Raw genomic sequence first — 17,213 nt, 5'->3', positions numbered from 1 at the left:
AGAAACAGAAAACAGACATAAAATTAGTGTAAAAATTTGTACGATTATGTAATTGGAAATGCGTAACTTTGCTTTGGTTTTGGTTTTTTTTTTTTCTTCTGTTATTATTGTTGTTGGGCTTAATTGAGCGCTTTAAACTAAGGCGAAAGCAACAAAAAAAAAAAAAAAAAAGATTGGTAAGCAATTGGAAAAAAGTGCAATTAACTGGAATTCCCCCCACCGAACCGCACTTGCCCGTTTAACGAGCTTTAATCACTTGGTCCCCCCTTCCTCCTTGATTTCTGCTAAATTCGGAAGTTTCAATAAAGCAACGAAGAAATTATTGTTATTGTATTTTCCTCCTTCTCTTCTTTCTTTCTTTCGTTGTCCAAACTATTGAGTAATTAAAATAAATTTGAAATGTGACTTTGGGGATCAAATCGCTGCTGGTTGGTGGCTGCTGCTGCTGCCGCTTTAAGCTGATTTTCAAAAAAAGTGAAGAAAAACACACTCACTCACACCATCCAAAAAAAGTGAAAGTCTGTTGCAACAATGCATATTAATTTTTTTTATTTTTTAGTATTTTGTTTTCGTTGGCGACAGACACCAGAGACAGGTAGGCAGACACACAGACAGACAGAAGAAAGACCAAGGTGCGCCTGCGGTTTAAATTTTCCCGCAGCCAAAAAAAAAAATAACAACAAAACTATTAACACTGAAAAAGAAAAGAAAATTTTTCATAGGTTAACCTTAGCTGATGAATCAACGATCCGAATACCCTATGTACTCGACTGCTTGAACAAAAGACAATCTAATCAAACAAACTAGGAGCAGAAATCTTTTAGTTTATGTTTTGACAAAGAAGTGAGAGATTTGAATGTCTTGTTTCTATGTATTTAAGTTTTCAACTTCGTTAAGAAACGACAAAGTCATGAGGTCAAAAGACAAGACTTCCGTTTGGCCTAAGAAACTTTATCATTTGGATCATTATAAAGGATATGGAAAATACCAAACTGACCAAAGTAAAACGAAATGGTTAAAGTTTGCTTGGCTAGGCCCATGTGTGGCAGTCTTTTGCTTGTTTTTTTTTTTTTTTCTCTTTTCTGTTTTTGTTGTTTTGTTTCTTTTGCCAACAAGTTAGTTGCATATTTGCACGCTGATGCAATTGAGTGTTACGAATAAGCGGAAAAAAACTGGCCCAGACACAAGCAGAGACACAAACACACACACACACAGACACTGAGTGCTTTACAATGATGCACAGCTGGTGGTTGTGTTGGTGGCGGTGTTGGCGGTGGTGCTGCTGCTGGTGGTCATTGAGGTGATTGTAGAAAAGTGGAGGGCCAAGTTTACTTTATTTTAATTACCCGAGTGCAGAGAAGCGCGCAGGAAGAGAATGTGAAACTAATTTTGAATTTTAACATAAAGAAATTGCATTTTAGTGTCGAACAAAAAGTGTTTTGGCCCTTATCTTTTGCCTTCTACTAACAGGTAGATACATACATAGATAGATCATAGTTTTCCATTACTCTCACATACATACATTCTTATGGTTGTTAGGAGGAAATGTCTTCCAGTTATTAGATAAGTTTTTCCACATTTCAAAGGGCCAAATCGTCAATCTCTCTCCCTCTCTCCATCCCTATCTCTCCTCTATCTCTTTACATCTCCTTGGCTTAAGTTGCATTAGGGGCAAAACTTCCCACATAAATTTACACACAGATTTAGTTTTACTTAGTTACTCTCACCCACCACACACACACACAAACACACACTGCCGGCTATATATCACATTTTTTCTTTTGTTTTTTCACTTTTTCATGGTGGTGTAACCCCTCCTCCTCTTGCGGAATGGAGAGTGTGGGATATGTGGGGTGGACGGAGGAGAGTCTCTTGCAACAAAATATCGAAACTATGCATATACATTTTGGTCGTTTTATGCATTGCGTTTGTGCATTGATTGCAATTTCGTTTCGTTTCGTTTCGTTTATTGCAAAAAGGCACAAGCAAATGGCCAACATAATTGCCAATGAACAGCAAAAGTTGCCTGAATATGATTATCCTCTTTGTATGCAGGGGCGTATACTTAATATAGCTTGATGCAGAAGAGGGTTTCGCTTCAAATTCACTTATTTATGATAGAAAACACTTTTTTTATATATTTTTATTAAACAAAATACTAGAATATTAAGTTTTTAAATAGAAAGACTTTCTTAAATCTTCAATCCAACTGATTTCTATAACTAATTTAACTTTTGTTTGATTTATCTGCTATTCTAAAGTAATAAAGCGGAAATTGCAAGTCAAACTTATGTAAAGGAAATGAAAAACTTTATGTTTAATTGGAAAAACGAATTTCGATCCATAAAAATTGAGATCCTAGATACGCCACTGAGGCCAACCAACCAACCAACGAGCCATGTGGCAATTGTTGTACCAAGGAAGTGCCAAAAGGTTGGGGAATGTGAAAGTTGAGATGAAAAGTAAATAAGCCACAAAAGTTAAGCGCATTGAACTTGCCCCCATCCACCATTCTCCCCTCTCTCCCTCTCTCTCTCTCTCACCCTGTCTGTCTGAATGTGCATCTTATGGTTAGGCCAAAGAAAGTTAAAGGCGAAAATCATTTAATATATATGCACGTTTTTTTTATTATTTATTATAGATGCATTTGTTCATCTTTTCAAATTGAGTTGAATTAAATTGTGCAAAGAAATTAATGTGTGAATATTTTTCATTACACAAAATTTACGCTATCCCGCTGGCAGCAAAATGTAAATTCATTAGGCCTATTCCCTCACCCACTCTCTATCTCTCTCTCTCTCTCTCTCGTTAGGCACTAGCTTAAGGTGCTTAGTTAGTTAGTCAGTCTGTTTCTGGGTTGTCTCCAATATTCCTCTAATTTGATGTCTGTCTGGATTGTCTCTATATATGCATGTATGTATGTATGTACATATATGTATGAACATATACATATATAATCTGTGCGCATCTGTTTTGCCTGTTCGTAGAGATTTGCCCACACTCTAATGGAAATTTATTTGCATCTGCTATGAATTGAAGTGACAGCGGGCGGTTCTCTCTCATTTTATATGCCTCAATGTTTTTAGTTGAGTTTGCAGGAAATTGTCGCATACATGGCGTATGCGTAATTTATATACGCATACACACACACACACACACATACAAATGTACATACATATCTGGCATGTAATGGTTTTTTGTGGGTTTTAATTGGAATTATACATGGATTATTTGTAAACTATGCTCAATTAAATGGAGTTTTTCGTTTCTGTTCGCCTTTGTTGTTGCCTTTGATTTGAGCTTTGTTTATTAACGAATGAAAAGTGAAATAAGCAAATGAAATATGCTCTTTAAAAGCGTGTAAGAAGAGACGAAATGGTCAGTCAGTCGGTCTGCCAGTTGTCAGTTTGCCTATCATAATATTTAAGTTGAATAAATGCAAGTATGTCAAACTCGTTCATATTTTATGACCACCAGAGAGTACTCGTTTTACCGACACAATGGCAAAGAGACAACAAATGGCAATAACAACAACAATCATAGCCATTAAGTAGAGCAAAATGAGCAACAATAAACCAAGACATTGAACAAATTCTGGTTCTGAAAAGTTTCACTTTTCAAGCTGGAAATAATTAGCAGGGAGTGAAGTGAAGAGGCGGACCAAAGCATTCTATAAGTAAAGGTTTATGCAAAAAAACAAAAAAGAAAGAGACTCATTTCATTTCTTTTTAGTAATTTTTACTATTAACTGGGTCATTGTCTGTCATATTCTTGGCTTAAATTCTCTGTTTTGGTTTTGGGTTTTTGTGATTTATTTCTCATTTTTTTTCTGATGCCTTGGCAGAATTTGTAGGTTGAAAACTGAAACTAGGACAAACTGTTCAATTTTTGTTGCTTGTGTTTCAATTTTTGTTTTATTTTTTTATGTCATAATCAAGAAATTAAAATAATTTCGAGTCCAACTTATTGAACATTTTGATCTGGCCATAAAATTGAAACCCCTCGCAAAATATCACACAACTTTGCTAAATGGCCAGACATGTGTCTTTTTTTCTGTCTACTTTGGCAGCAGGCGGGCAACTCCACTCCAAAAGTAACTCCTCCTCCCTCTGGCTCCCTCCTTTGAGTCTGCCTGTGTGCTGGGGCGTTGCCTGTCCCAAAGAGACAGAGAGAGAGATAGAGATAGAGAGAGACCTGATGCTGTCAGGTGTTAAATTGGCAAACTATCAAATGGCGCAGATTTTCATGACAAGTCGACAGCAGGGAAACATGGCAAACATTTGGCCAAAAAAGCAACGACCATTGACCTAAAAGTCAAACAAAGGTGCCTCTTGAAGCCCTAGACTCGTGCTTCCCCCAACTCTTCTTCTTCTCTATCTTTCTCTCTGTCTCTTTTCTATTTTTTGACTGTCTGTCTCTAATTATGTCAAATTAACGCACTTTACGTGTATTATATAACAACTAAAGTTGAATGACATGACAAAATGACAAATACATAGACATTCCTACATACTCTCTCTCTCTCTCTCGCTCTCCCTTTCTCTCTCACATCTTTTATGTTTTTGACACTCAATTAGCTTACTGTCAGCATCAGGCGCAGGGCATTATAAGTTTCGAATTTAATAAGAAAACTTTTGTCGTCCCTTCGTCTAATGCAAACGCACACACACACACACACACACACACACACACTTAAAGGGAAGAAAAAACTCCAGACGACTTTGAAATACTCTCCAACAACAATGTTTTTGGCTCAACTAAAGTTAATAACTCTTTAACTAACCAAAACCACTTAACTGCCTTTGGAAATGAAGGTCAAGAAAGAGGCGTGGCCTGTGAATTCAATAAATTAAATTGAATTTCAGTTAAGTATTCCCTAACTAAAAAATTTTGTAGGCAAAAAAGAAGAAAAAAATCGAAAAAAAATGCCAAATAATTTTTTATGCAAATCACTTTAAACAATGTCGTTTCGATAAAGTTAACAAACTTTATTTGCATGGCTTCATTTTGTTTTTAGCTTCTTCTTTTTACTCTCGTTGTTGTTGTTGCTGTTGTTGTTATTTTCTTGTTTCTTTGCTTTGTATTTGCATTAATTAAGCAAAAAATTTATAAATAAATTGATTGTGTGTGGCTCGTGCGGTGACTACAAAACAAAAACAAAAACCACCCAAAAACATCAACCACAACAACAACAACAATAACAACAACACCATTTAAACAAAATGTTGCGCTATATATTTCTCTCTCAATTAAATGAGTTAAGGACCAGTTGGATAAGTTTTGTTTTAAAGTCAATTTTGTCATCTGTTTTTTGTTTTTGCAACCATTTTTATTATAAAAAATAATAAAAAATGTTGTCGTTTTTTTTTTATTTTGTTTTCAATTTCGAGAGAGACAATGGCTAATAAATTAACTAAGCTTATTTTGCAAGGGATTAAATGTAAATTTTCTTGTTTCAAATACATGTTTAGGGGGGTGGGAGACAGAGAGAAAGAGGGAGGGGTCGAGAAGGTCGTCGAAATGCAACATCTGTGTGCGAGATGATAAAATTTTTAATCAATTTTCTGTCTCTTTTTCGGTTTTTTACTACCTTTTGTGTTGTTTGCGTGATAAGATATGTTTGCTTATTAAAAATTTCAAAATGTCGTCTAAAAAAAAAAAGTTTTTTGACACTTTACTGTGAAGATATGCAATTTATGAACGATTGAATATAAATTAAATGCAAAAATGGTAAAAAAAATTAAAGCGGATCATTTAAAAAAAAATTCGAACTTTAAAATATCAGATATTTCTTTTGGGTTAGTTTAGATTGTTTAAAAGCTTTTTAAGTGGATAACAAATTAGTTTGTTGTCTTATAAATGAATTAGACAATGGTTTAAGTAGTTTTTAACCATTTAATAGAATTAACAGAATATATAAATTGCAAAACTAAGTAAAAGTGTTTCTTTGGAATAAAGTAGTTGTTAAATTTTCTAAACAGAGTGGCAAATTCTTGAAGCATTAGCTCATATTTTAGATTGATTTTGAAGATATTTCCAATCGAGTATTTGTATCAAGTTAGTTGCAACAACTCGCTGCATGTTCTCATTTACATAATTGAAAATTATTTCATGAAGTGCCGTTTAATCGCTTTATTATTCCTTAGACTAGATGAGTAGAAAAGATTTTCTGAATTTTCTGAATTAAGCCGCCCACATAATTCTAGTATATGCGGGTATATTTACTCGAACTAAGTAGCTCTTCCCACAATTGAAATCCCAGCAATGACTATAACAAAATTCTCCCCTTTTTACACACACACACACATACACACACACACACACACAGGGGAGTGAGGTGTGTGTGTGCCCACCCACCTGCATTTAAGTGCTGTGAGAACAAGGCTCATCTAACTACTTGCTAACCGAAAACTCTGTGACCCAATTGCGGCTTATTACTTGTCTATAATTTAATTACCACAGCCACAGATTCTCAGCCAACTAAGACCAAGCAAAAGAGAGAAGGCCATTTTAGAGGTAAAGTGTAGAAGAACAAGAAGACGATGAGGAAGAAGACTCTTCATCTTAATCTCAATTTCTCACGCTTAGTTGAAAGAAGGCGGAGAGAAGGAGGAAGATGGCGAGAATGTGAGAAGGTAAACTGTGGCACTTTTGGTTTCCAGTCAACTGTTACAACTATTATTGCCATTACAACAATTTTTCATCATCTATGCTTCTATCTATTTCCCTTTCTCCCTCTCTCTCTCGCCCTTTCTTACTTTGTTTCGCTTACAAATCAAATCAAGAAAAGTTTTAAAGGGGAGAGAGAGAAGTATAGAAAACTAGAAAGCATTGGCAATAAATACAATTTCTAAATTCTCTGGCCAAGGCAGATGTACGTGACAAGTGCGTTGAGTGTCTCTCTCTCTCTCTCTGTGTGTCTCTGTGTGTGTTTGTTGTGCAATTGAAGAACAAGAATTGAACCACAGAGGCCAAAAGAAAGCATTTTTACGACAAGTGAAGGAAAAACTCGATTTTATGGGGCACGACTCCATGACAAAGTTAAAGTTGAACTTCTCGAGTCCATAGGCCATGAGCAAATGTAGAAAGAGGAAAAGCAAATACCTTTTTTGTTTTTTGTTTTTTTTTTTTTGTTGCCTTTCAACCTATTGCCTTTTGTTTTTTAATTAATACAAGTTACGACTTTCTTTAACCCATTTTTCAGTTACAAGTGGCAACTTTACTTCACAGACTCGCTCGCATTTCCTTTTTCTGCCCCATCATTGTAATAGAAAATTTTTAATCACTGCCGCCAAAATGTGCATTGCATTCATTGTACATACATACATACATAGAGCCAAACAGCATCCATCTTATTCAACTTTCTATTGTTCAGGGAGAGAAGAAACCAGCAAAGAGTTATATACAGGCATTTAATTACGCAAATAATAAACAAATGCTTCAAACAGCAGCAACAACAAAAACAACCCAAACAGAGAGATAGAGCCAAAGCTAAAGCCAAAGCCGCAGCCGCAGCCGCTTGTTAGCCATAAATTTGCAATTTATTTTGCGGTTTTCGTATATCGCTGCATATATAATTATATTGAATTGTTTATTATACACACACACACACACAGTCACAGATGTGAAATATAAATTGTATATATATAAATTTATTTGCCATATGAAATTATGAATATGCACAGTTAAAAATATATATATATCTTTTCATTTCAAAAGTTAATTCAGTATCACAAAGTTCAATTTTTAGTAGATTTGGATATGCAAATGAAAAGAGTGTACTTGGATACAGATTATACGATACCGAAAGAGAATAGAATGTTTATATATGAAATCGAATGGATTAGATTGGAATATTCCTTTCAAATTGTAGTCTAAAGAAACTTCTAATAGATTTACTTTATGTGACTTCTAATTAAACATTTGAAAGTTCAAATAAATGCCATAAAAAACTTTATAGTTAACTAACAGCTCCTAAACTTGGCCGAAATAGTGGCAAGTTTGTTTTAATATCGTTTAAAAATCATATCGAATAATAGATAAACCCCCAGACAACTGATTACACTTTCCCTCACAGTTTGATGTGATCAGTTTTAATTTTTAGCAGCTTTGTCTCTGTTTGGTTCGTTTGGTTACATCGATTGGCTTTAATATTGATATATTTTACATTGACAATGGGGCAGAGAGTTTAGTTTAATTAGTCCTCAGAGACAGAGAGGCAATTAAAATTGTCTGGCATTTGATATTTGAGTTTTTGTAGCTTATATATAGACATAAATATAAACATATGTATGTATATGTATATATGGTATAAGTAATCACGATATCTGGCAAGTTGATGTTTGAGTTTATAATATGCTGATAAAGGGGAAAGGGGGAGAGAACAGACATTATGTTGAGTTGGCGAAATGTGCTAATATTTTCCATGAGCCACTTGAAAGTTAATTAGAAGATTTTACTTACATGTATTTACAATATTCATGGGTGTGTGTGTGTGTGTGTGTCTCCCACTCTTTGTGTGTCTGTGTGCTAATGGCAAGCTTTTGAATTTTAAATGTGGCATATGGCAACATCAGCTTAGTGGGCGGCAATGTTGGCTTGGAAGCTTTGCTACTAACTTATATATGATGCGGTAATTAAAGCTTTGGACCTCTTACCTACCTCAATGGCATAATTGAATAGTTTACAAAAAAGTTAACCATTGTAAAATGTTCAAGTAAATGGCCAAACAAATGGACCAACTTTTGAGTAACTCTTTTTGCAACTGGCCAAACAGAGAACTCATTGAAATTGTAATTGAAGTCTTCTTCCTTTTCCCTTGTGCCGGCAATAAAATGTTGAATGAAGGTATTTACATAAAGGGCGTGGCTTTTGCTTATGTATGTATGTATACCGAAGGCATTTGAAACCCATTTACTTGATATGGGTTGAGAATATACTTACTTAAAGAAGCAGACTACACGTCTGTTAATGTATTCTTTTGATGAAGATGTTAAATTACATGAAGCCAACTTTCATTTCTCTTCTTTGTTTCTTTCGATACTTGATTGAGATAATTCTCATTGTTCAGAGTGTGAAATTGATGTTTAACTATTAATTTGAGAATATTCGAATTGTTATCACTTTTTGTTCTCGCATTGCGAAATTCAATGTTCTATGTTTCCGACAGGAAACTGGGCGGGAGGAGGAGCAGGTGGCTGACTGAAGTCGGAGAGTTGAGAGCGAATGAAAACGAAAAATTTAAACAAACTTTTAGAAAGCCTAAAACAACAAGTTTTATGCTTATTAAAACTTTAAACAATGGGAAAAGCAATTAAGCAATTTTTTTGTAGGTTTGATAAACTTTTTGTTCTCGTTTTTTTGCCAAGTCGGATGTACTATATGCCTGTATGCGTATGTGTGTGTCTGTGTGACAACATAAGCCTTTAAAAAAATTTTGCATTCAAGCAAGTCTTGTGGGTGTACATACGTACCTCTGTGTGTGTGTGTGTGCGCAATTACATTTGTGCCAAAACATCATTAGAACTGGCAACTGAGGAGGCCACAACAACAGCAGCAAGAAATAGGGAATAGCAGCAGCAGCAGCTTTTTGCCACTTAAAAGTGTTTCGAGGGAGAGCAAACGAAAAAATATATGTATATGTTTGTATGTGTGTATCTACATGTATACATAAGGAATATGTTGGCCCGCTGTGGCAGTTGGCAACAGAATTGGTAACAGAACCAGCCGACAGCAGCGCAGAGTGCTCTACTTTTGAAACTTCAATAGCTCGTGACATTGTTTGTGTGTGTGTGTGTGTGTGTGTGTGTGTGCTGTGTGTGTTTGTATGCTTACCCAAATAACCAGATTTTTACATTTATATTTATGTGTATTGGTATTTGTTTTTGAAAAATAAAAAAACCAGTAGTCAGTTGGCCTACAGCTGGCAACTGAAAAGAAAAGTGCCATCTAAAGCCATCAAATTATGAAAAACCAGCTCAATTTCAACTTCAAAACCAAACAATTTGTAAGAATGTTGGCCATTATTTGAGGGCCAAGTGAAGAGAAGTCTCAGTCTCCATCCACATGATGAATAGATCTCATAGAGTTTACAATTATAGCCTCTAGACACTAGATAATATATGTATTGTAGATCGGATGCTGATGCATTTCTCGTACTCTCTGGACTTACTCTCATTTCCAGTTCTGTGAATCATTCACTGAATTCAAAACGAAATGCTTTACATGTTAATTTGTTAAACACGGGGCACGTATTACACGTTAGTTGATAAGAGAATTCCTTGTATGGTTGGTTGACTTTACTTGCTTGGAAAATGATTTTCTCTTGTAGGGCCACTTCTGGTTACAATTTTTTGTATCGCTTTCTATTGGACTTCTATGGGTGTGTGTGTGTCTGTGTGTGTGTGTGTGTGTGTGACACTTGTAATAATTAATGAAAATTGTTTTCTTAATTTAATTAACATTTTGTTTGTTTTTCTTCTTTCTTGTCTTTATTTTCGTTACAGTTAACAATTGTGAGCAGCTCGTGAAGCAGCAAAAGCCGTCAAAATTTCGAAAACATCGAAAATGGTCTTTGATTGTGGAGTTTGGTGTGCAAAGTATTTGCTTTGCATATTTAATTTTATATTTTTTGTAAGTATCCCCACCCAACATCACTACCCCCCCACTACCCCTCTTGCCTCGAGATAAGCAACAATTGGCTAGATGCGTGGCAATCTCCTCTATTCGTTGTGGCATTTGCAATGCTTCGTTTGCCACTTTGTTGCCTGGGAAGGCGCGGTTGCTGCTGTTGTTGTTGCTGTTGCCGATGCAGTCAATCAAGCAAATCTCTGCGCATGCGCAGTTTTTCAACATTTCAGCAGCGGTTCATTGACTTTATCCCCAACGTTGTCGTCATCATCATCAGCAGCAACAGCCAACAACAGCAACAAATGCAATCAAACATAATCGTCATCATCATCATCAACATCATCATGCTGACTTTGCATGCCGTGTACTTAACTTTGCTCATGTTTTCTTGTCGTTGTTGTTGTTGTTTCTGTTTACCAGGTACTAGGCACAATCATATTCGGCGTTGGACTATGGCTGGCCGTGGACAAGCACTCGCTGATTGCTCTCCTCAAGCTGGTCGAGAGCGATAACATTGAGGTAAGTGTCCACCTGTTTGCCAGGCCACAAGTGAAAGTGCAACCCTTAAAAAATATGATGCCCCCCCCTGCTCCATGCAATAAATAGATTTTTCACCCCCCAGGAAGAAAATCCAATCAAGGCAACCAATCTATATATATATATTCGTAGTATATGCTATTCAATTATAATTGACACAGTGGCGTATACATTATAACTTTCTTTTACTCTCAAAAAAAATATAAACAAAAAAAAAACCACCCCATAAATTGCATGGCAGTCTATTGACATTAGCCTGGGGGGCTGGGGGCAAAAATGCTCTAATTGACCCTCCCGTAGAAATGTAATGACAACTAAAGTCGACGGGGCTGTTCAGTGTAAATAATAAAAGTAACTAACCACTAATCAAAATGCACAATGCACATGCCAACCCGATGACAAGTGAAGCAAAAGGGCGAAGATTGTTCCATCAATTCCAAATGTTAGAGAGGGTAGAGTTTGTTTTGTAGTGAACCTTCAAATCTTTCATTCTACAACGCCCTCGAAATGCCTCAAGCAACCATTCTTTCACGTGTTGAATTCCATGTAGATCAAGGTGAAAATCTAAATTTTCATACTCAGAAATGTTTCCGAAAGTGAGAAATATTTAATAAACCTTAGTTGGGGAAAAGCTTTTAGTATACGATTTGCGATTGCCATCCCTGGCTTAGTCTCTTTATCCGCTTGCATGTTAACCAAAAATTGAGTCAGTAAAAGTTTAAAGTGACTAACTAAACAGAAAATAAAAACCGTGCATGTTTGATATCAACAGAACACTAATTGCAGGCTCATCTAGGACTGGACAGAGAGGAAACATCAAGCCAACCCACACATCATGATATGAACATCATGATAAAAACCTAATTGACAAACTTTAACCTTTTGCATTACCATTTCCGCTTGATGTTTCTCTTCACTTTGCTTGTTCTTCTCTGGTTTGGTCAATGAACTTTATTACAAATTTTTGTGACATTCTTTTTTATGTTTTTTATGAAAATTTGCCTACGCCAATTAGGTATACATATATGTATGTGGGATATATGTGTCCAAATCATAATTAAATTACAAGTAAAATGAAGTAAAATACTCTTCCCGCCAGTCAGAGCAGAGGTTAATTAAGTATACGCCACCGTGGACAGAAAAGATATTTACATTACTTGATGACATTTTATTACATTCGATTCTTTTTTAGAAATTTACACAACCGCAGGTCATAGAGCAACTGGCCTATGTGCTTCTCGTCATTGGAGCCATCATGTTCTTTATGAGCTTCTTGGGCTATTTGGGTGCCATGCGAGAATCCCGCTGTCTGCTATCGACGGTAAGTTTTCAATACATATTCAATACATACATTCATCTATCATCATCTCGAGAGCGCAATCAATGCAATCGAGAGACAAAATTGTTGAGCCTTGCATCATCATCATCATCGTCATTATTATCCATTAAATGTGTAAATGTGTAAATGCTGGGAAATCGTTATTGCAAGTTTCAATGATGAGGCTGCGGGCAGGTCGCATAATCTCATCATGAGCCTATAAAAAAGTTAAAGAGAGGGAGAAACATTTACCGACACCTTGAAGCACTTTTTTTTTGTCGATTGTTGTTTGCATATTTCTTTTTTCTCGGGCTTTGACTTTTTTAGCTGGAAAACCACGAAATTGTTGAGAGAAAGTTTAATGCACATAAAGTGGGCATCTTTTTTTTCATATACATATATTTATATAGAAATAGTTACTGTACAGACTTGGGCAGGGCCGGACTATGAGGTGAAATGCTGAATAAGTAATTGAGAATGCCAATTAAATATTTCAACAGATTGGAAGGCAAAAGAGGACAAGTCAAAGTAAATAACAATTCAACTGATGAATAGTTTAGACTAATGAAATCGAAGATGAAGACAAATTGTTAACTAAATTTGTTTGAAACAAAAAGAATATAATATCCTTCTTATCTATGCATAGAGTTAACTCTGCTGGATTGAAACTAAAACATTCAATTACCTAGCAATGATAAGAACAAGCTTAAGCATAACTGAAATAGGCAAATTGAATGAAAGAAACTTTTCCAAATTTGTTGATAACTGAAAGACCTCGATTTCGTTTCTCTTCCATAAGAGTAGTTGAGCAAAGAATTAATTAGTAATGCTAAAGTCAGCCAAGCAGCCAGCACGAGTGTGGACAAGCAGCCCTGGGTTTAGCATTTACCTATGGATTGTTTGTATTTATTTTCAATTTCCATTTTGGGCATTTTTCATGAGTCTCTCTCCAAACGTGTTTCAAGTGTCGTGAGGCAACCCTCACATGGGCATTTTTCTTGTAGAGCAATGACAAGCCCTTCACTTTGTATGTATATATACATATAACCGATAATGTTTTGTGATTGGAATCGTAATTTCTCCTGCACACACACACACACACACACACACAGCAAAGTGCCACTTCAAGGCAGCCAAAAGATAATTTACATATATACATCAAGTGGCCCAGGGCCCAACCTTAGTGGACTTTCTATGATTAAGGTTGGCATTGCAGAGAAAGAGAGTGAGAGAGAGAGATGGAAAAAGAGTGTACAATTAATAAAAGGTTTATCACATTTACCTGCATTATTTACCAGTTTTTCATTACATTTCCTCTCTTGAGCAGACTTGCCCATATATATGTATATATGTATATATGTATATAGAGATAGCTAGCAATACTTAATGGTAAACAAACTGGGCTTGGTCAATTTAATTGCAGCAGCAGCAAACAGGTGAATTGCTGTCACCTTTTGCTTGAACACACGCGACTTGCATGTGAAGCGAAACAAATTTCTGTTAAACACATTGTTAAATTGTTTTTATTTTCGCAAGGGCAAAAGTTTAACCCAAAAACTAGTGAGCTAGCATCTCAAGGTCTTGTAGACAAGGCACTTGATATGGCCAAAATGTCTTAGCATTGATTTGACTTCGAGTGCAGATATAAAAACAAAAATTTACTTTCAAAATGGGAGAAGGCAACAAACTTTGATAGGACAGAGGAAAAAGAGAGAGAGAGGGGAGTGAGAGAAATATATCAATTGTATTCTGATGCTCCTGAGATCTAATGGCAAGGAACATGTATCACTTGTAGCTGACAGATACATTTCCACCCTCGCATTTATCCATGGTCTATAAGTCTTCATGAGATGCTGCCAGGCGTAACAACCGCACCAGCAACAACAACAGAAAGCAGCAAGTAGCAGTTCCATTTACATTCCCTGCTCCAAACCCCAAAGCCAAGCTCAGTCTCCATGTGCCATGACACTTTATCAGGCCAACGCATCTGAGCAGCAGCAGCGGCAGCAGCAGCGACAACATTAGCAGCTTTAGGCCAAAATAAGAGAGAAGAATGAAAACCACAAAAGCTTTTAGAAAACATGCAATAACTTTGCCAAATGACCTTCAGCATATATGTATGTACACACCTAGTGGGAGGAGGAGAAGGAGGAACATCAATAGAAGCAAAGCATAGCAGCTCCATCCAACACAAAAACCATAGAGAGAACAAAACTCACCACCAAGCAGCATGCACATTTAGCTCAGGGTCAAATGCATAGATATTTTATGCAACGCACACACACACACACAGAGAGAGAAAGAGAGCCTCATCAAATTGGGTCATCTGCAAAGACGGTGGCGTATACGCAATCTAATATTTCCCCTTTGCATCTTTTTTGTTTTTTGGCCAGTATGGAACATTTTTGATATTACTTTTGATTGCTGAAATCGTTGCCGGTGGATTGGCCGCCTTCTACAAGGATAAGGTCCGCTCGGAAAGCAAAAACTTCCTGCAGACAACAATCACAAGCTATTCGATTGGTGAGAATGTCGATGCCACCTCATTGATGTGGAATCAATTGATGAGCAATTTCGGTTGCTGCGGCATCACCGACTATCATGACTTTGATGCATCGCCGGCGTGGCAAGCCAGCAAGGGCAACCGCACCATCCCGGAGGCCTGCTGCATGCTGAAGGAAGTGAGCAAACTGTTGCCCCGCGACGAGGACTGTGTGACCAATCCCAGCGACAGCAATAGCTACTACAAGAAGGCAAGTCCCCACATGTAATATTCTCCCTTCAACCCGAACTTAATATCCTTTTTGATTGACTTTTAACAGGGCTGCTACGAGGTATTCGCCGATTGGCTGATTGCCCAACGTGAACTGATCATTGGCGTGATTGCTGTTGGAATTGTCCATTTGATCTTGATTATCTTAGCCTTTGCCCTATGCAAAGCATTTGCCAAATACAACGATATGCGTCTGTAAGTGACCACAAAGCAGACCAAGGAATGAATCAATCAAAAAAATGAAATGATAGAGAAAGAAAATAGCCAAGAATCAGGCAAAAGAAAGAAGAAATTTAAATTTTATTTGAAAGAAAAAGGTGGAGAAGGAGAACGAAACAGAAACAGCCAAAAACAGTGAAAAAAGAGGACAAAGATCTAGACGAAGAAATAAGAGAGAACGTTATGGAGAAAGCAAAGGATATACAACGCTATTTAAGCCCAACACCCCCAAGTCCCCCCGCCAATTTCCAAATGAGAATTCACTCCTACCGAACACCAAGACGTGCTCAAGCTAACAAAAAAGGAAAATAAAACAAAATACAAAATAGAAATTATACAAAATACAAATTATGTACTCTGCATTTTAAGGAGAGAATCTTCTACGACAACCAAAACAAAAGAAATAAGAAAAAAAAAACACGCATACGCATTCTAACAGCTCTAAAACTAAACATAAGAATTATACACACTCACTCACACACACAAACGCATTCAAGGATATACAACAACAACATAAATAGCAATAACAACAATGAGAAATTGCTCAATGAATTATCGTGTCTCAGAGCCAACCAACCAACTCTATGACAAAGAGACACAGATATAACAGATATAATCGGTATATACATATATTAATATATATCGCTAAAAGGCAAATTTAATGAAGGAAAACGAAACAACAACAACAAACTACAATGCATATTTATTTGTGAATGAAAGTAATCTGTTTTGATAGCAGTTTTTTAGTTTTTAAGTAGTATTCTACTATATACACAAAGAAAACACACACACACACACACACAAACATATATATATATTGGCATATATATCTCGATATATATATATATATATATATATAGACATTTATAATATATGATTGTTAATAATCTCTTTTTTTTTTTTTGTTTTTTTGTTTTTAAATAAAGCAAAGAGCATTCCACTCAAAAACATCACACATTAAAAAGAGAAAAAAACCAAGCTCGTAGCCTGTTCTTTTTTTTTTTTTTTAGAAATTTTTTAACAAAATGAAAGGCATACAAAACTTTAAAGTATAAAAAACAACATTTAAAACTTTAAAGAAGAGAAAACACAAGACACGACTTTTTGAAACATTGAAATTGTACTACTTAGTATGTGTATTAGTTGATAAGCGAAGCATATAAATATATATGTTTAAGTTTTAAGTTTAGTTGTTTTTTTGCTATCTTCGAGTTTTTAACTACACACACACACACACACACACACAGGAGTAACCAGGCGGCGAAGGCAAACTAAGCAAAAAAAACCGCCAATTTCGTCGTCTTGTTGCATTCCCAGAGAAAATTAAAAAAAAAATGAAACCTTTTTGTTAAAAATAAATGTTGTACATTTTTTGAATTCTATATATACATATATTATTATATCTATAATGCATAAATATTATTATTATTATATATATATATACACACACACACACACAAAAAACGCGTATGTATGTCTCTAGATTACTTGAATATGGAAAATTTTTTGAAAACAAAACACAAAAATAGTGAGAAAAACAAAAAAAATGATTTAAAAAAACGAAAAATAACCAAAAAAAGAAAAACAAAGGACAAAACATAACACAAGAAAATAAATAAAAGTAAAAGTAAACGGAAAAAATAAAAAACAAGTCGATAAAAGATATTTCAAATGTACATTTCTGAACGTGAAAGAAAAAGTAATTCAAATAAATAAAGAAACTTATTCCAAATGTCA

The 17,213-nt window shown here is 35.6% G+C and overlaps 1 protein-coding gene across 1 annotated transcript in view; it reads left to right on the top strand.

Moving 5' to 3' along the window:
* Positions 1–17,213, top strand: part of Tsp66E (Tetraspanin 66E) — a 21,665-nt gene extending 4,452 nt beyond the window's left edge. The window contains exons 2-6 of the mRNA XM_068293158.1: positions 10,506–10,632; positions 11,050–11,148; positions 12,359–12,487; positions 14,878–15,237; positions 15,307–17,213. Of these exons, the coding sequence (XP_068149259.1) occupies positions 10,567–10,632; positions 11,050–11,148; positions 12,359–12,487; positions 14,878–15,237; positions 15,307–15,456 (804 nt within the window). The 5' untranslated portion in view covers positions 10,506–10,566 and the 3' untranslated portion in view covers positions 15,457–17,213. The remainder of the gene's footprint in view (positions 1–10,505; positions 10,633–11,049; positions 11,149–12,358; positions 12,488–14,877; positions 15,238–15,306) is intronic.

Source organism: Drosophila tropicalis, unplaced genomic scaffold (genome assembly GCF_018151085.1).
Source record: "Drosophila tropicalis isolate 14030-0801.00 unplaced genomic scaffold, ASM1815108v1 contig_694, whole genome shotgun sequence".
Taxonomy (NCBI): domain Eukaryota; kingdom Metazoa; phylum Arthropoda; class Insecta; order Diptera; family Drosophilidae; genus Drosophila; species Drosophila tropicalis.
The sequence above is the reverse complement of the archived record's forward strand: the minus strand, read 5'-3'. Positions and strand labels throughout refer to the sequence as shown.